Source organism: Ovis canadensis, chromosome 16 (assembly GCF_042477335.2).
Source record: "Ovis canadensis isolate MfBH-ARS-UI-01 breed Bighorn chromosome 16, ARS-UI_OviCan_v2, whole genome shotgun sequence".
Classification (NCBI taxonomy): Eukaryota; Metazoa; Chordata; class Mammalia; order Artiodactyla; family Bovidae; genus Ovis; species Ovis canadensis.
In genome coordinates this window covers 51,405,248-51,429,750 of record NC_091260.1, presented here as the reverse complement: position 1 = coordinate 51,429,750, position 24,503 = coordinate 51,405,248, and the positions used below count along the sequence as shown (strand labels likewise).

Below are 24,503 nucleotides of genomic sequence, written 5' to 3'. Positions count from 1 at the left end.
GTTTAAATAACTGAATAGGATGCCATTTCTAGTCATTGTATCATTTAACAATAAACAGTTGCATCATTCTGTTAAATGTATGCAGTGAGTTATAAAATCTCAGCATGTCAGCACTGATACCATCATTCATTCTTAATATACTGAGCTGTCAACTTTCAGTGGGAAATTTTATGTCGTTCCATTTTCTTCTTGAGTTTTTATGTCCCACTTTCTCCAGAGAATTTAATTCTAATCTATGTATCTTTATGCCTGAAAGCACTGTACTGAGTATTCTCTCATAACTTTGAACATCATAAATATTATTCAAGTTAATATTTATAGTTCCTATAAGAACCCAATATTTTTACTAAATTATCACTTTCTTTTAATACTTGCATTCATTTGATCAAAGCTACATAAACATAATCACCTAACAAAACATAAAATTTTATTGGAAACATATCTTACAATGAGGAAGGGGCTGTTTTTTCAACTTTCAAAAACTTAATTTATGTATCTAAAAATCAATGTTGTTGCTGCTGCTGCTAAGTCACTTCAGTCGCGTCCGACTCTATGCAACCCCATAGACGGCAGCCCACCAGGCTCCCCCATCCCTGGGATTCTCCAGACAAGAACACCGGAGCGGGTTGTCATTTCCTTCTCCAATGCTGGAAAGTGAAAACTGAAAGTGAAGTCGCTCAATCGAGTCTGACTCTTAGCGACCCCATGGACCCTACTGCTGCTGCTGCTGCTAAGTCACTTCAGTCGTGTCCAACTCTGTGCGACCCCATAGACGGCAGCCCACCAGGTTCCCCCGTACCTGGGATTCTCCAGGCAAGAACACTGGAGTAGGTTGCCATGTCCTCTAATGCACAAAAGTGAAAAATGAAAGAGAAGCCGCTCAGTCGTGACTCTTCGCGGCCCCATGGACTGCAGCCTACCAGTCTCCTCCGTTCTATGCCCAGGAAAAGGTCAGACTGTGAGCTGCTTAGACAACTCACAAGTCACACAGCAAGTTGGGAAGAGCGCCCTCTAGTGCCTCAGCTGTCTGCACAGAGAGGCACTCCACCAAGGGACTCGCAAAAACATGGGACAACTGTCTATTCAGAAAAAGAAAAAAAGCCCAAACTTACTTCCAGTCAGCCCTGGTTCAGATTACAGCAAGCACTCTGAAAACCGGCCACATAGTTGAAAACACAGGCCAAAATTTTCAACAGTATTTAACAAGAAACCCATAGGTAAGACTGTTGAACTCATGTACTCAATACCTTGTGAATATAAAGCACCATTACACTGTTACGAGGATACAGCTGAGTTCTGGACAATACCTACCTATTGAAGACACTCAACCTAAAGATTAGCCAGGTTGGGGTAGAAAGTTCTTTTGTGTCTATGTATTGTTACGATAATACTGAGTCCTGACTACTTTGCAAGAAATTAACACTGAACCTTCAACTTGTTTGATCTGTTTGAAATAGGTAATTGAATTTACTCAGCCCATTCTTAGTAGAATGCTTGTGCAGGAAATTTTACTTGTGATTCACACATTATAATGGTTAATTCATTCTCTATGACCCCACTCACCTGAAAACTTCACCTGCATTTGAATGGCTTGAATTTACCAGGACTGTCTTCTCTGGTCTTGAATTTCTCCCTAGAGGCCAGCATATGTAAATTAACTTTGTGATCACAAAATTAATCCTGGAAAACAGTATGTATTTTCCTCTATGCCAAATGGAAGGATATTAATGGTATTCTTTGTGAGCTGTGACCAATGTCCAAAAGACAAATACTGTTGACCTTTGAACACGGGCTTGAACTGCCTGGGTTCACTTATATGTGGATTTTTTCCAATATATTGGAAATTTGAGGGGGATATTACAATTTAAAAATACAATTGAGCTGCATGACCCAGAAATACCTAAAAATTTGAGAAAAAGTTGGAGGAGAGGGCTGAATTAGTTGGCTGGCATCAATACACATCACTACAGACAACCAAAACAGACCTACTGTATAGCACAGGGAACTATACTCAGTATCTTGTAATAACCTGTAGGAGAAAAGAATCCAAAAATACACATATATAACTGAATCACTGTGCTGTACTCCCGAATTCAACATGTTATAAATCATTTATACTTCAGAATTCATATATAACAGTGCATGATTTATTTAATAAGGAAAATTTAGGTATGTCATAAAAGTATAAAATATACATAGATACTATAGGGTGAGTGAAACTTAATATAAAATTAATGTTGTTTCCTATTTTATAACTTTGCTCTCAAAGAATTATATTACCATACAGTATGTTTCTAACTGGAAGAACTGTGTATCATCACAGGTAAGTTTCAAAAAAAAAAAAAAAAGCAACATTCCCAATACTGTGTTACCTAGTTCTAAAGATTAGTTATGCAAACACTGAAAAACTATTCACATAAATAACAGGAGCACTAAGAGTTTTGTTATGAACTGTCTTGAAAATGATGTCCCTCCATTCTTGGAACGACTTCAGAATAATGTGCTACATAAATATGCCATTCTCACAGCAATCTATTACCAAAAGTTACTGTCGTTAAAGGTCTGTCAGCTGAAAAAAAATCACAGTTCATCTTCGGATTTTGTTAAAACAAAGAATTACAAATCATCTGAGTTACAAGGACTTTCTGGCTCAATCACCTCTACTTTTCCACCCCCAGGCAATGCACCAAGGGAAGAATGGGAGCCGGTGACAGGTGTCCATTTATTCTGTAAATTAAAAGTCAGGAAATTGTGAAAAGTGTGGTAAGAAAGAGGATCTGTCAACTAAACACAACACCTTGTTAGGAAGACCAGTTTTAGAAAACTAGAATAGTGTCATGAAGCCCTTGGGAAGTTTTCATGCATGCATGATACTGAAGGTAGCCTAGTTTGCAGGCCACTGGCTTAGGCTGTTCTACTGAGGCTTTCTGCTACTGCTTGCTAATTGGTTTCCTAGCAACAGTAACTCTCATCTGAGATGATGCCAAGTTCATCAGTGGTCACTAAAGGAATATGGAACTGCAGGCTTTAGCTTAGTAATATTCCATGAGATGGAATAAACTACAAAAAGGGGAAGGAGTGATGGCACTCTTTTCTGTTATATTTTTTAGGCTTACTCATCTATAAAACCAATTAGAAGATAGATGAAGCTCAGCTCTCAGTAACACAAATGAGAAAGCAAGAGTTGTCACCCAGTGTCATCATTCTCAATGATCTTGTAGTCAGGGATCTATAGTCAGGGAGGTGGCCCCACCACCTGGAGGGTTCACAGGCCTTGTTTGTGGAACCTTCCTTTCTTTGTGTAACACAAAAAATACCTCAAAATTCATCTTGAATTTTTAAATCAGAAAAAAATAAATAAAACCCAGGGGAACTCAATCACCAGTTATCAACTATTAGTTGATATCACTTACTGTTATCTTGAGATGAAATTTGAAGAAGTTAGTTTAAAATCCACTCTGGCAGATGTGTGTGTCTCTAAATTTGGAACTTTCACTTAAGAACTTATTAAAAAGAAATAATTAACTAATTTAAAGCCTGAAATGGAGAAAGGAGCCTTCCTGGATCTTAGGGGCAAAAAAAAAAACAAACAAACCCACAAAATTTCCCAAGGGAATTCCTTAGCAAATCCCAGTGCCTTCTGTCTGCATGAGCATGAAATTGCCCTGGGTGGGAGGGGTATACCAGCCAGGACCACCCTGTGGTAGGGCAGATTATTCTTGGCAAACTCATGCTCACAAGAGGGGGCCAATGGGAGCTAAAACCAGCCCATCCATTCTCTAAGCCATGTACCCTGGCTGGAGCAGGCATCAGGGAAGAGGTGGCAACAAGTTTTACTGCTATAGTCTTAATTTACACAATGACTCTCCTCTCCCTCTGTGGTTGCCCCTGTGGTTCCTGTTTCTTTCCAGGTGAATGGATTAGACACAGGTGTCCCATTAAATGGCAGAAAGGAAGATGAAAGAACTTGGAACGAATAACACGTCACATTGGTCAAAGATTGCTATTCTTATTTTGAATGTTTCACCCAGAAAGGCAGTTAAGCCTGTCCCTGAGGTCACTAAGTCACCAGGTCACAGGTGAAACATACATTCAATCCAGCCCTTCCCTGCCCTCCACATGTGACCGAGGATCTAGTTTCCTCCATTATCCACTGTCTTTTTTTTTTTTTCTTTCTAACACCTATTCGCCACCCCTCATCCCCCAATTACTTGGAGTAGTAGTGCACCCAGCATTGCAGTCAGAGCTGGAGAATATTTATGTAGCTAGGAATGGTCACATGACCCATGTCTTTCAATGAGATTTAACTGGAATTCTTTGGGAAACCTCTTTGAAGACACTAACTCAGCTAGCATGAACCTGCTTTATTCCCTTTCCTTGAGTTTCCCTTTTCTTGCCTAAAATTCCATGTGCTGACTGGATCCAAAATGACTACCTGGAAAATCAGGATGACCTTAAGGCTGAAGCCACTCATTAAGGAAGGCAGATCAATCAGACAAGAAATCTGGACTATTGATGACATCATGGCACTACCGCACTAGCTCTGGATGCCTGCCTACCGACACTACACTGTTTTGTTTTGTTTTTTTCAGCCATGCTACCAGCTTGTGGGATCTTAGTTCCCTGACTGGGGACTGAATTCTCACCCTCTGCAGTGAAAGCTCAGAGTCCTAACCACTGGACCACCAGGAATTCCACTACACTTTCTTTTACATGAGAAAAACAAGAAGAAAAAAAAAAGAAAACCCTAAGCAGTTCCAGTCACTTTTTTTTTTTTTCTGGTTTCCATTACTATCAAGATCACCGGGAGAAATACCAGCAACCTGAGATGTGCAGATGATGCTACTCTAATGACAGAAAGTGAAGAGGAATTCAAAAGAGGGTGAAAAAGGAGAGTGAAAAAGCTGGCTTAAAACTCAACATTCAAAAAAGTAAGATCATGGCATCTGGTCCCATCATTTCATGGCAAATAGAATGGGGAAAAGTGGAAACTGGCAGATTTTATTTTGGGGGGCTCCAATATCACTGCAGACAGTGACAGCAGCCATGAAATTAAAAGACACTTGCTCCTTGGAAGGAAAGTTATGACAAATCTAGACAGCATATTACAGATCAGAGATATCACTTTGCCAACAAACGTCCGCATAGTCATGGTTTTTCCAGTAGCCATGTACAGATGTGAGAGTTGGACTATAAAAAAGGCTGAGCACCAAAGAATTGATGCTTTTGAATTGTGGTGCTGGAGAAGGCTCTTGAGAATCCTTTGCACAGGAAGGAAATCAAACCAGTCAATCCTAAAGGAAATCAACCCTAAATATTCACTGGAAAGATATTCATTGGTGCTGAAGCTGAAGCTCCATTTCTTTGACCACCTGATGTGAAGAGCTGACTCTTCGGAAAAGACCCTGATGCTGGGAAGGACTGGGGGCAAGAGGAGAAAGCACAACAGAGGATGAGGTGGTTGGATGGCATCACTGACTCGATGGACATGAGTTTGAGCAAGCTCCAGGAGTTGGTGACGGACAGGGAAGCCTGATGTGCTGCAGTCCATGGGGTCGCAAAGAGTCGGACATGACTGAGCAACTGAACTGAACTGAACGCAATTTCCAACAGTATGTCAGGTACAGAAAGGCTCAGCTATGTAGAGGCTCTTCTTAGTTTATAAAGAAATTATCTTCTTTCTCATGACTTCTTTTTTTAAATAGGAAAGTTGAGAAGATAGCTCACAGCTATGAAAAGCAAAGACCAGGGACACTTCAGCCCATGAGTAACCTTCAGTCTCCACTGCAAAGGAGTGATCTGCAAAAACCAAGGCAGAGACCATGCACACAGGCAAGGGTGTGTCTGGCCCCAAATGCTCGTGCCCAGGATAGGCTTCCTGAGCTTTGACAAGAGTTTTTGGGACAAGCAAACAGAAAGCAAAAGAAACAACAAAGCACCTGCCTTAGGGGTTATTCCATGACAAGTGGTGGAGAAGGCGTGAGGGAAGGAGGCTGAGAAGATGCAAGGGAATGGAGACTGAAATGGTCCAGGCTCAGTGCCAGAAAGAATGTGATACAGAAGGCAGTTTCTAGGCTTCAGATCTGATGGTCACATATCCAAATTACCTAGGGACAGAATCACAGAACAGCCCTTGCTGACTGGCAATCAAGGCTACAAGGGCTCAGTAAAGAATTGCAGTCATGAGAAGAAGCCAGTGAGCAGGAATTTGTAGCAAAATAGCAAGTGGATAAGATGTGGAGAACCACGGTTGCCAAAACTGGCTGGAGATGCCAAGAAATGCTGAGTCTGCCCAAACACTCCACCTTCGTAGGCTCCATTTGGCCTCAGGCCTTCTTCAGCTTCTTGGCCCCACACAGCCACCTGGCCACTAGGCCCAGTAGCTTCCCACAGAGCCACACAGTGCCCAGGGTGACCATCAGCAGGAACAAGAGGACGTCCAGTAGGTACTGCTCATACCACGGCTGCTGGAAGGCATGTGGCTTGAGGTGGGCTGCACCCCCTGTCTGGAGGATGTGGTCGATCCAGCCCACCAGCCGCTGGGCAGGGGTCAGGGGCTGCGAGCGTCTGATGATGCTGGCAGCCTCTGCGGCAGATTTGTACCTGTTGACACAGACAGAGGGGAGGTGTTAACTCAAGTGGTCTCAGAATTCTTAGAGACCTTGTATCACACACACATGCGCACACACACTTTCTACCATAGGCACAAAAGACTTCCTTTCAAGGAAAAGTTGTTGACCTGGCCTTACTATTGTCTAGTTGGGTCTCAAAGTTTCAAACTGATACATGCATGCAAAGATCCATGCTTGGTGCTGGAAGTGCTAAACTACAAAAAAGTGACTACATCTATAAGGACTAGTTTCTCCCACAGGAGGTTCATGATATATACTACAGAAACCATTATATTTATTGAGTGTCTACTTTGTGCTGGTGTCTGGGCTAGATAATACATGACTCTGAGAACCACAGCCCAGGAAGACACCTGCATTTCCCTGCCCCTTTCAAAGCATCATGTTGACCAGCACTGGCTTCATGGGCTGTAAGCCTGCCTATTTCCAGAGGGCTTCACCCTTAAATCAACCTTATTGTTTACTCACTGTCAGGTCTGACTCTTTGTGACCCCATGGACTGCTGCCTGCCAGGCTTCTCTGTCCATGGGACTTCCTGCAAGAATACTGGAGTGGGATGCCACTTCCTTCTCCAGAGGATTTTTTCCAACCCAGGGATCTAACCTGGGTCTCCCTGGGATTGAACCTGGGTCTCCCACATTGCAGGCAGATTCTTTACCACTGAGCCACCTGCTGCTGCTGCTGCTAAGTCGCTTCAGTCGTGTCAGACTCTGTGTGACCCCATAGACGGAAGCCCACCCGGCTCCCCCATCCCTGGGATTCTCCAGGCAAGAACACTGGAGTGGGTTGCCATTTCCTTCTTCAATGCATGAAAGTGAAAAGTGAAAGTGAAGTCGCTCAGTCATGTTCAACTCTCAGCGACCCCATGGACTGCAGCCCACCAGACTCCTCTGTCCATGGGATTTTCCAGGCAAGAGTACTGGAGTCGGGTGCCATTGCCTTCTCCACTGAGCTACCTAGGAAGCCCTTTTAAATCAGACATGCTTGATTTAATTATCTGCTGTCATCTTCTTAAAATCCTTACACATTATGACAAGGGGCTCCACATTTCCATTTCACATAAGGGCACATGAATTCTGTGGCCAGCCCTGATGTCCAATGTCTGTGGACCATTCCAGCCCAGATGATTGCTTCATAGGGCTGATGGATCATGCACATTTGGGTCTAAGTCTTTGAAAATATAATGAAACTTACAAATCCACTCATTACTAAATGAACATTTTAAACACATGAGATACCAAATATATATACAGTCTCTGGGTTATCTGATCCCCAGAGTTTAACAACTTTTCTGGGGTTGGCATCACATGTAATGTGGTTATTATTCGGTCATCTAACTACTTACATAATGTTGTACAGTAATGCTAAGTCTTGAGATATGCTTCAAGTGTGTGTCCCTGAAGCTGTAAGTTTTTCAGTCTTCATTGTAAGAAAGAAAATATATATTTCTTTCTCTTCACACATGAGATTATTGCACTGGTTGGAAAGTTTCTTAAGAGATGAATGGATCCCTTTGTATTGATTCACTTAACAGAAATCCATTCAGACTTACTTTATGCAGACCCTGAGCTGGACCCTGAGGACACAGCAAGAGACTCATGCTGTTACGCTGGAAGATACTCTCTATCTTCTCGTGTAGGGTGCATGCATGCATGGAAAGTCACTTCAGGTGTGTCTGACTCTTTGCAACCCATGGACTGTAGCCCAGCAGGCTGCTCTGTGCATGGAATTCTGCAGGCAGGAATACTTGAGTGGGTTGCCATGCCCTCCTCCAGAGGATCTTCCCGACCTAGGGATCGAACCCACATCTCTTCTATCTCCTGCATTGGCAGGTGGATTCTTTTCCACTACCACCACCTGGGAAGCCCTTCATGTAGGGACAGACAATTAATTAAAACATAAAGAAATGAGGTGATCACAGATTTTGAGATACATCAAGAAAAAAATAATGTGTTACGATTGGGGTGGAAAAGAGAGGAAGCTTTGAGACTATCAGAGAAAGGTCTCTCTGAGGCAGTTGACATTGGGATGAGACCTCAGTGTCATGAAGGAGCCAGTCTTGTGAAGAGAAGGAAAGGAGTGTTCTAGGGAGCAGCACAGGCAAGGGGCCTGAGGTGGGGAACAGTGTGGGATATTGGGAATAGAAAGGCAACCTCCTGCCTCTGTTGGAATTCTACTACAAACACCTCCAAAATAGAAGACTTCTCAAAGACAGACTGTGTCAATAGTTCCAGTTCCTCACAGCTAGAAGGTAGAAAACCAACATCTAACCTAAATTGCCCTAGTCTTCTTCTCAGAGGAAATAAGTCAGCTATTAGCATCATACACATATGATTTCATGTCCTGGAAGTTTCCGCTTTTACTGCAAAAAGACCCACATGGTGCCCATCATGGTTTATGTCTTCCCTCATCATAAGCAACCACAAGCCCAGAGAACTGCACACCTCTTATCCTCTATGACTTGCTTCATCTTCAGAGCCAGTGTCTCAGCCTTGATCTGCTTTAATTGGATAGAGACACCAAACTTTTTGGCTTTAACTCGGAGCAGGTTTTCATGTTGGTCTCCAAAGAGGGGAATCCCCACCACGGGCACACCATGCTGGATGGCCTCCATGATACTATTCATCCCGCCATGGCTGACAAAGAGGCAGATGCGAGGGTGCCCTGTTGTAAATAAGAAAGAGAACGGGACATCTCAGGATGAAAGTTTTCAGGACAACAAGGAAAGCAGAAAAGGCAGAAGATACCAGTGGGAACTCAAGGGGTGTTGGAGCCACTATAAAGACGATTTTGCTTGCTACACATTCAAGGATTTCAAATCTTGCCTTTGTAGAGACTCCTTAACTCGGTCATAACTGGGGGAAGACTCAGAACCCAGGGAATTCTATAGAGAATAGTGCTAGTGCTAATCAAGGCAACTATCTCCATCCATCCATCCATCCAAAATTCCATCTATTCTTCTCTCTATCCCCTCAAGTCTCTTCTTCTCTCATCTGTTTTCTCTTTATGTTTCCCTATGTCTATCTTTGTTTTGCTTCTTTTCCTTGAGAAAACCTCTCTCACTCACCAAATAATAGCCCTCTCCTATAAATTCCTTGACATCACATTCATTGACATCACAAGTCATATAACACTCATAAAACTTATACAGTATGTGTTGTGCTCTTTAAATATATAAGAAGCTCCTTGAGATAAGAGACTGGACTCTGCCCATCAGTATTTGCAGTTCTAGCCTTTGTATCCCATCTTTATGTAGCAATAACTAAAATGATTAATGATAATGAAGAGTTCATCTCAGCCTGTGCTGGTCTACTGGGATGTGCATCAGAGCCTCCTCATTTCTTTTTTCAAATGAGAATCATGTCCCACACCCAAGATATAAAGAAATACGTTTGCAGACATAGAAATAAGAATATGGTTTTTTTAAATTCTACAGATTACTTGGTTATAAGCCTCTGATCCAGTCAGTGGCTATGGCAGTGAGGGGTCTCTAAGAAGCAGTGCTAGCCATAGAGATACCCTGTTGGGGGTGAGGAAATTCTCTGGTATCAGAGACTCAATGTGTCAAGTAACTGGCTAGGAGGTTGCTCAGCTTGGGACTCAGGTATATTGGCATCAATGTTGTGAACCTATGAATTGCTTACCCCTTAGTAGCTAAGGAAGATATATCTGTGTGTGTGTGTGTGTGTGTGTGTGAATGTGTAAGGGAACATAAGTGAGCAGGTGCTCTTGAAGCCACTGAAGACGGTGGCAGTGTATCTCCTGGTATGTGTTCTCAGCGTTCACAGATTGCTTAGGATTATTTTGTGGTGATCTTGTTCAAGACCAAAGGCAGTAGGTGAACGTGACTTCAGTGGTTTCAGACATGAGGTCTGAGATAGAAAATGAAGGGCAGATAGCTGTTTTGGCATCTGAGCTCATTATAGCCTGATTCCCCAAGGGCTCCAGCTCGCTGCTCCATTCCTGTCATCGAAAGACTTACCCTGTGCTGATGAAATAATCCAGCTAGAGATCAGAAGCCCAATGATCCCCAAGACATGTAAATGAGAAGAAAAAAGCAATCCTGGGCAGTCCTTACCCAGAAGGTCATTCTGAGGAAGCCAGTGCACAATTTTCACATTTGGGGCCAATTTGATGTCTTTGAGCCAACGAGAAGGATTATACTTCCATATCACCCCTTGAGGGAGATGAGCAAAGGCAGCATTCATCTCTTTGAGAACCTCCTGGGACCGAATGAAACTCACCATGGACCCCAGGCTTACAAGGACAAAACCAGAGTCTCCAAATTTGGTGATGAAATTCTCAAATTCCTAGAGAGAAATAAGGAAGGAAAGAGGAGAAAAATATTCACAAAAGACTAGATGGTCATGAAATGAAGTTGGTTATTCACTGAACACACTCTCCTGTCCTTCGTGGAGTTCACTGTCCTGAGACAGCTCAGCACTCTCAGTTGTGCTCATGCCCACTGTGTTGGTAGGAATATCTTTCATTTCTGAAACCTTGACCCTACTGTCAAGGCAATCATAGACACTCTACTCATTGTAGGTCCATGAAGATACAGCCACTTGGGTGTTTTCCAAAGCCAGACCAGAAGTGGAATGTAAGGAAGAACCTCATAGGGAGTCAGGGTCCAGCAGAGGGAGGTGGGCTATCTGGAGGGTAGATGGAGAAGCTGAGAAGAAATGGAGGCAGAATGGGGAGGTGACTGGCCCCCATACCCCATCCACCATGTAGTGTGCGTTCCTCTGATATCCCATGATGTTCTTAGTCACTGATCTTTGCAGTTTATCTCCTGTCTCAGTGGTTCACCCACATGACTGCACATTATATTCACATGGGAAGATTTTTTTAAAGTAGCAATGCTGCACCAAGTCTCAGACCTCAGCAGTTCTTTTCTTCAAATCCCCGAGGCAGTTCTGAAAAACTGTTCTGATCTAATGCTGTAATCTTGGTTTTAACACGTTTTTGTCAATTCTTCCAAATATTTCTTTGGACCCTGACTCTCTCTGGATTTCTTGTGACTCCCCCAATCCCAGATCCTAGTTGTTATTGTTCAGTCTCTCAGTTGTGCCCAACTCTTTTTGATCCCATGGACTGCAGCACACCAGCCTTCCCTGTCCTTCACCATCTCCCAGAGTTTTCTCAAACACATGTTCATTGACTTGGTGATGCCATCCAACCACCTCATCCATCTCATCCAGCTCCTAGACCTTCACCCTATTGGGCTGATTTCATTTAGCATAACATTGCCTGATTTACTGCTTCAGAGGACCACTTTGACAACAGTTTTGTCAATCCATTATAATTAAAAAGCAATGTAAAATCATTATATAAAAACTGGAAAATGCAAAGGAGAAAATTTTTTGAAAAAGTTACTGTTATCTCACAATCCTTCCTCCCATCACACTCCTGCTTAAAAATTCCCTTCCGCAGTCTTGTGGCCAGGGCTGATCCACCCACCTATCCAGTGAAAACTTCCTGCAGTCTGGCCTGGGCATCTTTGTGCAACTGCATTTTCTTCTTTCTGGTCCAGCTGGAGTCATCAGGGAACCCAGAGACATCTCACTTCATCTTCACACTTTGGGCCTCCTATTCTCTCTACCTGGGAACATCTTCCCTCCCAGATTCATTTCTAAAAAATTCTTCTGCCAACTCAAAACCCACATAGCCCAAGCATCATTCCCCAACTCTTCCTGCTCACCTGATGCAAGTTCAGTAGGGGATGGATAGATAGCTTCATTCCTAAAAGGCCCAGGCCAAATCAGGACTCTCTCTGGCTTTAAAATGAATGAAAGTGGGACAGCCACTTACACCACCAGAGGCCTGTCCCCTTCTTTATAAAGATGGAGGTCATGGGACTTCCCTGGTGGTCCAGCAGTTAAGAATCTGCCTTGCAATGCAGGGGACATGGGTTCAATTCCTGGTCAGGGAACTAAGATTCCACATGCCCCAGAGCAACTAACCCACACTCTGCAACTACTGATCCTGAGTGCTTTGGAGCCTGTGTGCTACAACTAGAGAGTCTGTGCCACAAAGAAAGATCCCACATGATGCAGCGAAGATCCTGCATGTTGCAACTAAGACCTGACTCAGCCACATAAATAAACAAATATTCAAATTTTTAAAAATTTAAAAAAAAATTAAAATGGAGGTCATCACACTTCCTTCTAGGTGGCAAGAGATTATATAAGATAAATTCCATAAAATTGCAAGCCTGTGCTGTTAGATGACAAGCAACGCACTCATCTTAAAGTGTTAGTCACTCAGTCATGCCTGACTCTTTGTGACCTCAGGAACTGCAGCCTGACAGGCTCTTCTGTCCATGGAATTTTCCAGGCAAGAATACTGGAGCAGGTTACCATTCCCTTCTCCAGCGATTGAACCTGGGTCTCCTGCATTGCAAGCAAATTCTTTACCATCTGATCTTAACTCCCCTCCATTTTGAAAACTTCTACAGCAGTGGTTCTGAGTCGATGCAGCCAAACTGATTGGGCAGCTTTTATAACTTACACTTTCCAGGCTTGACCCCACATCAATCAAATCAGGAGGTATAGGCAGAATTAGGGCGCTACTGCCTCAGTATGCTGGTGATAAAGCCTGCACTCTCACTATCAGTCCCACACACCACCTCCATCGTCATGCTGTTTTGTGTTTCCATGTGAGTAATTCATCCCCTTCATGATTCTTGCATCTGACAGATGCTCACTACATGCTTACAGAAAATAAGAGCACAGAATTAAAATGGAAACTTCAAGTTACTGAAAGCCTTTTTCTACCAGCACCAGGACTAAGGTGAGGCAAGAGAAAAGACTTTGGATATAGTATTTAAGGAGGTCAGTCTGTACTTTCATGATACTGAAAGTGAGTCTTTCCTTTCAAAGGGTCCCCTGGAGCCTCACTTGCCTCACCTTACGTACTCCCAAGATCCCAGTGACAGGGTGGCCACCAGCTCTGCACTGAGGACTTCTGCATGAATCCTCACCCTCAGCATTTACTTACCTGTGATACTGGTTTAACAGGTTTGGACATTAAACCTCCAATACACACAGTGTTGGGAAGCAGGGGCCGAGCAAAATCAAAGGCAAAGTCAGAGTTAACAAACCACAGCTCTGCTTTTGTTAGCAGATGAGACAAAACTGGCCTAGAGTCATCCGGGAAATGCTCCTTGATGGTGTCATCATACGCAGACTGGATTTTCCACTGCTTCTTGAAGAACTCAAAGAACATCAGGAAATTCTTTACTCGGCCCCAGAAGTCCATCTGGTCAGTTAACAAGGAATAGAATACTGGCACATAAGACAGAGGACTTGGCAGCCCAAAGTCCACAGCGCCCAGTGGGGAAGGGAGAACGGCCACAAATGGCTTCCCAAGCTTCTCAGCAACCAAGAAAGGACAGTAGTCAAACATTTCCACAATCACCAGGTCGAAGTTCTCATCCTTTAAAGAATTCATGACATCATTTCTCCTTAGCAAATGACTGCAGTGGTGCCCTAGTAGTTTCATAATATTTAAAAAGTGTTCAAATCTGCATCTGCAAGAAAAATAAATAAGTGATAAATATTTGTTGAAAGTGTTTACATCACAATATATAAAAGAACCTTGGTCCATCAACAGATGAATGGATAAAGAAGATATGGTATACATATACAGTGGAATATTACTCAGCTGTAAAAAAAAAAGAATGAAATCATGTCATTTGCAGCTACATGTATGGAACTTGAGATTATCACAGTAAATGAAGTCAGTCAGAGACAGAAAGACAAATACCATATGACATCACTTATATATGGAATCTTAGAAAATAATGCAAATGAGCCTATTTATAAACCAGAAGTAGACTCACAGACATAGAAAACAAACATGGCTACCAAAAGGGAAAGTGGAGAAGGGATAAATTGGGAATTTGGGATTAACATATACACACTCGCTTGCTCGCTACGTTGCTTCAGTCATGTCCGACTCTGCAACTCTATGGACTGGACTGTAGCTCCTCTGTCCATGGGATTCTCCAGACAAGAATACTGGAGTGGGTTGTCATTTTCTTCTCCCGTATGCACACTATGATATATAAAATAGATAACCAACAAAGATCTACTGTAGAGCGCAGGGAACTATATTCAATATCTTGTAATAACTTATAAGGGAAAATAATCTGAAAAAGAATACGTGTGTGTGTGTATGTGTGTGTGTGTGTGTGTGTGTGCATGCGTGCTAAGTCATTTCAGTCATGTCTGAATCTTTGTGACCCTATGACTATAGCTGGCTAGGCTCCCCTGTTCATGGGATTCTCCAGGCAAGAATACTGGAGTGGGTTGCCGTGCCCTCCTCCAGGGGAGCTTTCCCAACCCAGGACTGAACCCAAGTCTCCTGCAACTCCTGCATTACAGGCAGATTCTTTACCACTGAGCCACTGGGGAAACCTATAAATGTGTGTAGGGCTCAGATGGTAAAACGTCTGTCTACAATGCGGGAGACTCAAGTTCGATCCCTGGGTCAGGAAGATCCACTGGAGAAGGAAATGGCAATCCACTCCAGTACTATTGCCTGGAAAATCCCATGGACAGAGGAGCCTGGTAGGCTACAGTCCATGGGGTCGCAAAGAGTTGGACATGACTGAGTGACTTCACTTACTTACTTATACATACATATATATATATATATATATATATATATATATATATACACACAGATATATATGTGTGTATATATATGAACTGAATCACTTTGCTGTTCACCTGAAACACTGTAAATGAACTATATTTCAATTTTTAAAAAAGGATCTTGGGAATTCCCTGGCGGTCCAGTGGTTAGAAATCTGCCTTCCAGTGCAGGGGACTTGGGTTTGATCCCTGGTCAGGGAACTAACAGCTCACATGCTGTGGAGCAACTAAGCCTTCATGCCACAGCTACAGAAAAGCTCTCACAATGCAGCAAAGACCCAGTGCAGCCAAAATTTAAAAACTTGAATTGAAAAATCTTGGGCTACAAAGAAAATATTCCAGGAAAGTAAGCCCACACCCAGCAGCAGCCACCCTACTCCACCACTGTCCATACAAACATTCCTTCAGGCAGTCCAGGCAGACGTTCTGTTCTTGAGAGTGTTCCCTTCCGTCCCCCACTCCCTTTTCTCACTGCTACGAATCCCTAGCACTCTCCACAACACTTCTCAGACAGTAATTCCAGAAGTCGTTGGGCATAGATGAATTATGTTAATGGAAAAGGAATTCCCATCCTTGGGACTTCTGTTCTGGGAGGCTTCTTTGACCATAGCAGGCCTCACAGGTCTCTTTCTGCTTGATGAATTCTGTGATACTCTCCTTAAACTTTACTTACATACTGAACCTTGATGAGTGGTTTCTTTGTTTACTCAGCAAAACTGTGGGAATCACTTGATGACAAATCCCATAAATATTGACAATACAGACTATTTTTTAAAATCACTATGTATTCGCATATGACAGATTTCCTCATCCAATAGGTTATCGGATCATACTAGAACCCAAAATCTCAGTTAAAAATGGAAACTATCTTTCTATGTCCACACTAAACAAAGGGGAAAAGTCTGATTTTGAAACACATGATTAGCCTTTCCACTGCACTGCAGGCTAACGGATCCAGAGAAGAAAAGCTTCAGTTCAGTGAAGTTCAGTCGCTCAGTCGTGTCTGACTCTTTGCAACCCCATGAATAGCAGCATGCCAAGCCTCCCTGTCTATCACCAACTCCAGGAGTTTATTCAAATTCATGTCCATCGAGTCGGTGATGCCATCCAGCCATCTCATCCTCTGTCGTCCCCTTCTCCTCTTGCCCTCAATCCCTCCCAGCATCAGAGTCTTTTCCAATGAGTCAACTATTCGCATGAGGTGGCCAAAGTATTGGAGTTTCAGCTTTAGCATCAGTCCTTCCAATGAACACCCAGGACTGATCTCTTTTAGAATGGACTGGTTGGATCTCCTTGCAATTTAAGGGACTCTCAAGAGTTTTCTCCAACACCACAGTTCAAAAGCATCAATTCTTTGGCACTCAGCTTTCTTCACAGTCCAACTCTCACATCCATACATGACTATTGGAAAAACCATAGCCTTGACTAGACGGACCTTTGTTGGCAAAGTAATGTCTCTGCTTTTGAATATGCTATCTAGGTTGGTCATGACTTTTCTTCCAAGGAGTAAGCATCTTTTAATTTCATGGCTGCAGTAACCATCTGCAGTGATTTTGGAGCCCCCAAAAATAAAGTCTGACACTGTTTCCACTGTTTCCCCATCTATTTGTCATGAAGTGATGGGACCAGATGCCATGATCTTCATTTTCTGAAAGTTGAGATTTAAGCCAACTTTTTCACTCTCCTCTTTCACTTTCATCAAGAGGCTTTTTAGTTCTTCACTTTCTGCCATAAGGGTGGTGTCATCTGCATATCTGAGGTTATTGATATTTCTCCCGGCAATCTTGATTCCAGCTTGTGCTTCATCCAGTCCAGCGTTTCTCATGATGTACTCTGCATAGAAGTTAAATAAGCAGGGTGATAATACACAGCCTTGACGTACTCCTTTTCCTATTTGGAACCAGTCTGTTGTTCCACGTCCAGTTCTAACTGTTGCTTCCTGAACTGCATACAGGTTTCTCAAGAGGCAGGTTAGGTGGTCTGGTATGCCCATCTCTTTCAGAATTTTCCACGGTTTATTGTGATCCACACAGTCAAAGGCTTTGGCATAGTCAATAAAGCAGAAATAGATGTTTTTCTGGAATTCTCTTGCTTTTTCCATGATCCAGCAGATGTTGGCAATTTGATCTCAGGTTCCTCTGCCTTTTCTAAAACCAGCTTGAACATCTGGAAGTTCATGGTTCACGTATTGCTGAAGCCTGGCTTGGAGAATTTTGAGAATTATTTTACTAGCGTGTGAGATGAGTGCAATTGTGTGGTAGTTTGAGCAGGCTTTGGCATTGCCTTTCTTTGGGATTGGAATGAAAACTGACCTTTTCCAGTCCTGTGGCCACTGCTGAGTTTTCCAAATTTGCTGGCATATTGAGTGCAGCACTTTCACAGCATCATCTTTCAGGATTTGAAATAGCTCCACTGGAATTTCATCACCTCCACTAGCTGTGTTCATAGTGATGCTTTCTAAGGCCCACTTGACTTCACTTTCCAGGATGTCTGGCTCTAGGTGAGTGATCACACCATCGTGATTATCTTGGTCGTGAAGTTCTTTTTGTATAGTTCTTCTGTGTATTCTTGCCACCTCTTCTTAATATCTTCTGCTTCTGTTAGGTCCATACCATTTCTGTCTTTTATTGAGCCCATCTTTGCATGAAATATTCCCTTGGTATCTCTAATTTTCTTGAAGAGATCACTAGTCTTTCCCATTCTGTTGTTTTCCTCTATTTCTTTGCATTGATTGCTGAGGAAGGCTTTCTTATCTCTTCTTGCTATTCTTTGAAACTCTGCATTCAGATGCTTATATCTTTCCTTTTCTCCTTTGCTTTTCACTTCTCTTCTTTTCACAGCTATTTGTAAGCCCTCCCCAGACAGCCATTTTGCTTTTTTGCATTTCTTTTCCATGGCGATTGTCTTAATCCCTGTCTCCCGTACAATGTCACGAACCTCATTCCATAGTTCATCAGGCACTCTATCTATCAAATCTAGTCCCTTAAATCTATTTCTCACTTCCACTGTATAATCATAAGGGATTTGATTTAGGTCATACCTGAATGGTCTAGTGGTTTTTCCCACTTTTTTCAATTTAAGTCTGAATTTGGCAATAAGGAGTTTGTGGTCTGAGCCACAGTCAGCTCCCAGTCTTGTTTTTGCTTACTGTATAGAGCTTCTGCATCTTTGGCTGCAAAGAATGTAATCAGTTTGACTTTGGTGTTGACCATCTGGTGATGTCCATGTGTAGAGTCTTCTCTTGTGTTGTTGGAAGAGGGTGTTTGCTATGACCAGTGTGTTCTCTTGGCAAAACTCTATTAGCCTTTGCCCTGCTTCATTCCATATTCCAAGGCCAAATTTGCCTGTTACTCCAGGTGTTTCTTGACTTCCTCCTTTTGCATTCCAGTCCCCTATAATGAAAAGGACATCTTTTTTGGGTGTTAGTTCTAAAAGGTCTTGTAGGTCTTCACAGAACCATTCAACTTCAGCTTCTTCAGTGTTACTCGTTGGGGCATAGACTTGGATTACTGTGATATTGAATGATTTGCCTTGGAAACGAAGAGAGATCATTCTGTCGTTTTTGAGATTGCATCCAAGTACTGCATTTCAGACTCTTTTGTTGACCATGATGGCTACTCCATTTCTTCTGAGGGATTCCTGCCCACAGTAGTAGATATAATGGTCATCTGAGTTAAATTCACCCATTCCAGTCCATTTTAGTTCACTGATTCCTAGAATGTTGACGTTCACTCTTGCCATCTCCTGTTTGACTACTTCCAATTTGCCTTGATTCATGGACCTGACATTCCAGGTTCCTATGCAATATTGCTCTTTACAGCATCAGACCTTGCTTCTATCACCAGTCCCATCCACAACTGGGTATTGTTTTTGCTTTGGCTCCATCCCTTCATTCTTTCTGGAGTTATTTCTCCACTGATCTCCAGTAGCATATTGGGCACCTACTGACTTGGGGAATTCCTCTTTCAGTATCCTATCATTTCGTCTTTTCATACTGGTCATGGGATTCTCAAGGCAAGAATACTGAAGTGGTTTGCCATTCCCTTCTCCAGTGGACCACAGTAATGTTATAAAAATTCCTAGAATGTAATTCATTAGTCATAATTAATATTAAGTTAACAAATAGGAAAAATATCAAGAATGCCTGTTTACTTATATCTGTTTTCAAAATATTAAAGTAGGGAGAAATAGACAAAGCATATATTTAAAATATATAAATAACACCACAAGATGATATAAACTAAGTATCAGTTGAGTAGATTAGATCAGACCTATACCAGAGGGCTTCCCTGGTGGCTCAGATAGTAAAGAATCTGCCTGCAATGCAGGAGACCCAGGTTCAATCAGGAAAATCCCCTGGAGAAGGAGATGGCAACCCACTCGAGTATTCTTGCCTAGAAAATCCCATGGATAGAAGAACCTGGTGGGCTACAGTGCATGGGGTCGCAAAAAGCAGACATGACTGAGCGATTAACGCACATACCAGAGGGACCATGGTCATCCAGTCTGAGTGAGGAAAAGAGGTTTTATGGAAATAGTCAGATTTGAGCAATACCTTGATTAGTAAATAGATTTTCAAGAAAAAAATAGGGGATGAGTCCTCTGTAATTACCCAAGATAGGCATGGATTTCTGTCTTTCCCCTTTAACATTAAGAGTAAGGAGTTATATGTTCCTTTTCATGTCAGATGAAGCAAAAGGAGTCAGCTTCACATCTTATTTTGCACAAGGTTGACTGCTTTTTTAAAAGGACTTTACATGGCCAGATGCTCAACTTCTACAAAAGCACTGTTTAAAAGTCTTCTCCGTTAATAAAAACATATGAGGAGAAAATGAAAAAATAAATAAAAAGGTGTCTTTAATGTCCCTACCAACAGTGAGAGGTTGAGATACATATACTTCTGTGTTGGGGAAATTATAGACAAAGATTGTAAGTGAAGTATTGTAAGGAAATCCCAGAAGAAACTATCTACCTCCTACTTGCTACAGGAGTGTGTGTGCGTGTGTGCGTGTGTGCGTGTGTGTGTGTGTGTGTGTGTGTGTGTGTGTAATACCTTCATGCTTATAGTAGAAGAAAGGACAGAGCAAGGAAAAGCCTTGAGTGGCTGGAATGGGTGATGTACTGTGAAACACCTATTTACCTAAATATCAGTATCATTCATCCATATCTCCATCCCTCTGTCCATCCATCCAACCATCCTTTATCACATATGTACTCTCAGCATCTATCCATTCACTTATATTACCAAAATTGTGACTCTTTAAAAATCAGGGACATTACTTTGCCAACAAAGGTCCATCTAGTGAAAGCTATGGTGTTTCCAATAATCATGTATGGATGTGAGAGTTGGACTATAAAGAAAGCTGAGCGCCAAAGAACTGATGCTTTTGAACTGTAGCATTAGAGAAGACTCTTGACAGTCCCTTGGACTACAAGGAGATCCAACCAGTTCATCCTAAAGGAAATCAGTCCTGAATATTCATTGGAAGGACAGATGCTGAAGTTGAAACTCCAATATTTTGGCCACCTGATGCGAAGAACTGACTCATTTGAGAAGACCCTGATGCCAGGAATGATTGAAGGTTCGGGGAGAAGGGGACAACAGAGGATGAGGTGGTTGGATGGCATCACTGACTCCATGGCCATGAGTTTGAGAAAGCTCCAGGAGTTGGTGATGGACAGGGAAGCCTGGCGTACTGCAGTCCATGGGGTCACAAAGAGTGAGACACGACTGAGCAACTGAACTGAACTGAACTGTGACTATTTAGTTTGAATAATTAAAAAAATTACCTGCCCACAAAAGTTTTCTCCATAAAGGAATGAAAAGATCTCTTAAATTCTTCATTACAGTCTTCAGGCAGAAACCAGTTAAAAACTTTGTATGATTTCTCCTCCTCTTTAAAACCTACAAAAACATCAATGGGTTAAACACACTATATGTGTCACACAACATGTATTAACATTAGCATGATGATACTAACATTTGATTGTATCTTTTGCATTATTTTTATGACGTTTGGTTGCTTTCTCATTCAATCTTGTATGCTGAAAATATTTCTTGAGGACCTTGCAACAATTCAGGAATGCTCTTTAGTTTAAAGTTATGGAAACTTCCATTTAAAGCTTTAAGTGAATGTATCACTGTCTGTCTCATTTTACTGCTGAGAAAACAAAGTTAGTTAGTTTAAGATAATGTGTCAAGGTTGGTTCCAGAGTCTCTGCTCATTCTGTTTTAGAAAAATTCATCTTCATGATTTAAAGTGATATATCCAAATAGTTTTGTGATTCAGTAATCCTCTGTACTTCTACTTACTAACTTGGTTTCTCTCTCAATTACCCAGGTGTAATCAAAAGTCTGAGTCCGTTTCTGATGTTTGATGCTGGTGGGCTTCCGTCCCTATCTCCGTTTCCTGGGCAAACTGGTAAGAAAGGTGCATGCTCCCTCTCATGGCCCTAAGTGGAAGTTTCAAACCATGCAAGTCAGGTCAATGAGGGGTAATCTTCACCACATACCACCACCCCGCCCTCCACAACTCACAATAAAAACTCAAGCTAATCATCCCTCCATATACTGGATGGCCATTTTTCAGGTATTTGGGAACCTGTCCCATTCTTTCAAAAAGGCCTTATTATTTGAGTAATAAAATCTTTCATACTCTGTTGATGCTTGCATGCCTACATCAGTCATGACATCTAACCAACTGGTAAGGTTTGGGAACAGATAATGCACAGTTCCACACATTACAGCTTCCATACTCAGTGTCAGTAAAATGACTGACTCTGTCCAAGGATCTACTGGAAAATACTTAGCAGTCATAGATTTGGCTAATATCTTCTGCTCAGTACGTCTTTAAGCAGGCCCTCGCCTATAGTTTGCCTCCTTGTGGCTCAGCTGGTAAAGAATCTGCCTACAATGCAGGAGGCCTGAGTTCAATCCCTGAGTTGGGAAGATTCCCTGGAGAAGGGAAAGGCTACCCACTCCAGTATTCTGGTCTAGAGAATTCCATGGACTGTATAGGCCATGGGGTCACAAAGAGTCAGACAGGACTATGTGACTTTCACTTTCACACACTCTCACTGGAAAAGGCACAATACAGCTCTGACTGGTTGCTAATGGATACTTCAACAGCTCTACCACTGGCCACAATCTTTGCTGGCAAAATATTAACCACATCCAACTTCCCCTAGGATCATAGGTATTATATTACATTGAGGATATCCTCCTCCAGGGTGATTTGTTCCACACACTCACTCAAGACAGAAATGTTCTCAAAAGCTCACACGAAGGGATGTGCCATTGCCCCCACACAAAGCTCAAGACCTGGTGAAAGTGAAAGTGTTTAGTCACTCAGCTGTGTCCAACTCTTTGCAACTCCATGGACTGTACCCCACCAGACTCCTCTGTCCATGGAATTCTCCAGGCAGGAATACTGGAGTGGGTTTCAGTCCCTTCTCCAGGGGATCTTCCTGACCTGGGGATTGAACTCAGGACTCCTGCATTACAGGCAGACTCTTTACTGTCTGTGCCCCCAAGGACTCCCCCACCCCCACCCCATACCTAAGTTAAATTTCTCAGAAGGATTTGGTTGGTCTAAAACTTTTCTATCACTCACATGGTAAAGAAACAACTAATGATACCACAACATTTCAACGGCTCCAACATCTTTTGGACCTTTTTACATTCTAGAGACAACATATTTCTAATTTATATGTTTTACTTAAGTTCATGTGTGCTTGAAAATCAGCCCACTTTGGATAGAGGCCCAAATAAGAAAAGCTCTAGGACTTCCCTGATGGTCCAGGGGCTAAGAATCCACCTGCCAATGCAGGGGACACAGGTTTGGTCCCTGGTCCAGGAAGATTCCATGTGCCACAGGGCAACTCAGCTAGTGCTTCACAACTACAGAAGCCTGTGTGCCCAAGAGCCAGTGCTCAGCAACAACAGAAGCCACTGCAATGAAAAGCCTGCACACTGCAATGAAGAACAGCTCCAGCTTGCTACAACTAGAGAAAACCCATGTGCAGCTCTAGAATCCATCCAAATTATAATACAATGGCCACTGCAATTAGTGGCCCTCCAAGTTGGCTTTAGCAACCTACTCTCCTGCCTTTAGGAGGGATCTAATATATGATGACTGTAAAATAGCTTCCTAGGGCTGCTGTAAAATTTACTGCAAACCTAGAGGCAAAAAACAACATTTATTATCTTATAGTATAGAAATCCAAAATGGGCCTTATTGGAGTAAAAGCAAGACATGGGCAGGGTTGCATTCTTTCTGGAGACTTAAGTGGACAATCTTTTTCTTGCCTCTTCCAGCTTTCAGTGGCTGCCTGCATTCCCTGGCTCATAGCCTCCTTCCAACTGGCAATTATATCACTCTGACTTTTCCTTCCTCTATCACATTCTTTCTGTTACTCTCTTGTTAATTTCTTTCACTTAGAAGAACTCAAGTAATCACACTGACCCCACATGGATAGTTCAGGATAATTTCCCCATCTCAAGACCCTGATGTTAATCACATCTGCAAAGTCCCTTTACGATGTAAGGTAGCATATTCACTGGTTCCAAGAATTAGAACAGGGATACCTTTAGGGAGACACAGTCTGCCTATTATATTCTGTTCTCTGCACCTCCAAACTCAAGTATATCACACAAACAAAATGTATTCACCCCATCCCAGCATTCCAAAAAGTCTTAAACTGTTACATCACCAATCCATAGTTCAAAATCTCATCTAAATATCATTAGCTCAAATGTCCCAAATTATAGCATCCAAATAATTTAATAAGTATGGGTGAGAATCAGGATATGATCCATCCAGAGGTAAAATTTCTATCTGTGGACCTATGAAATTGGGGAATAGGTTTTATGCTTCCAAGAAACAGTAATGGGACAGATATAAGACATGGGTTACTGATCTTTATTAATCTAGGTGCAACAATTTGGAAGGAAAACATCACTGGTCATAAGAAATTTTGACATCCAAGTGGGCAAATAGTATTAGATTTCAAGAACTGGAAACAATTTTCTGTTATCTGAAACTCAGCCCTGTGAGACTGAAATTCTAACTTCTAATTCTTCACCTTCAGAATTCTTCTTTGTCCTCCATAAAATATTATGAGTTTGCAGCTGAATAGTTTATCAGCTTGTTTCTTCCTCTATGGGAGTTCAAAGGCTTCATTCCATCTCATCCTTTCCCTGTGTCTTTCATCC

At 42.2% G+C, this 24,503-nt stretch overlaps 1 protein-coding gene across 3 annotated transcripts in view; it reads right to left on the bottom strand.

The window, feature by feature from the left end:
• Positions 1 to 1,550: 1,550 nt before the first annotated feature.
• Positions 1,551 to 24,503, bottom strand: part of LOC138421612 (UDP-glucuronosyltransferase 3A1) — a 30,459-nt gene continuing 7,506 nt past the window's right edge. The window contains exons 3-8 of one of the 3 annotated variants that reach the window (XM_069555887.1): positions 21,080 to 21,194; positions 13,629 to 14,160; positions 10,708 to 10,939; positions 9,074 to 9,293; positions 6,306 to 6,603; positions 1,551 to 1,633 (exon numbers count right to left, since the gene is read on the bottom strand). In XM_069555887.1, coding sequence (XP_069411988.1) covers positions 6,327 to 6,603; positions 9,074 to 9,293; positions 10,708 to 10,939; positions 13,629 to 14,160; positions 21,080 to 21,194 — 1,376 coding nt within the window. In that variant the 3' untranslated portion in view covers positions 1,551 to 1,633; positions 6,306 to 6,326. Of the gene's footprint in view, positions 1,634 to 2,125; positions 6,604 to 9,073; positions 9,294 to 10,707; positions 10,940 to 13,628; positions 14,161 to 21,079; positions 21,195 to 21,270; positions 21,367 to 24,503 lie in introns of those variants that run through there. The other 2 variants (XM_069555888.1, XM_069555886.1) reach the window with 2 other exon arrangements.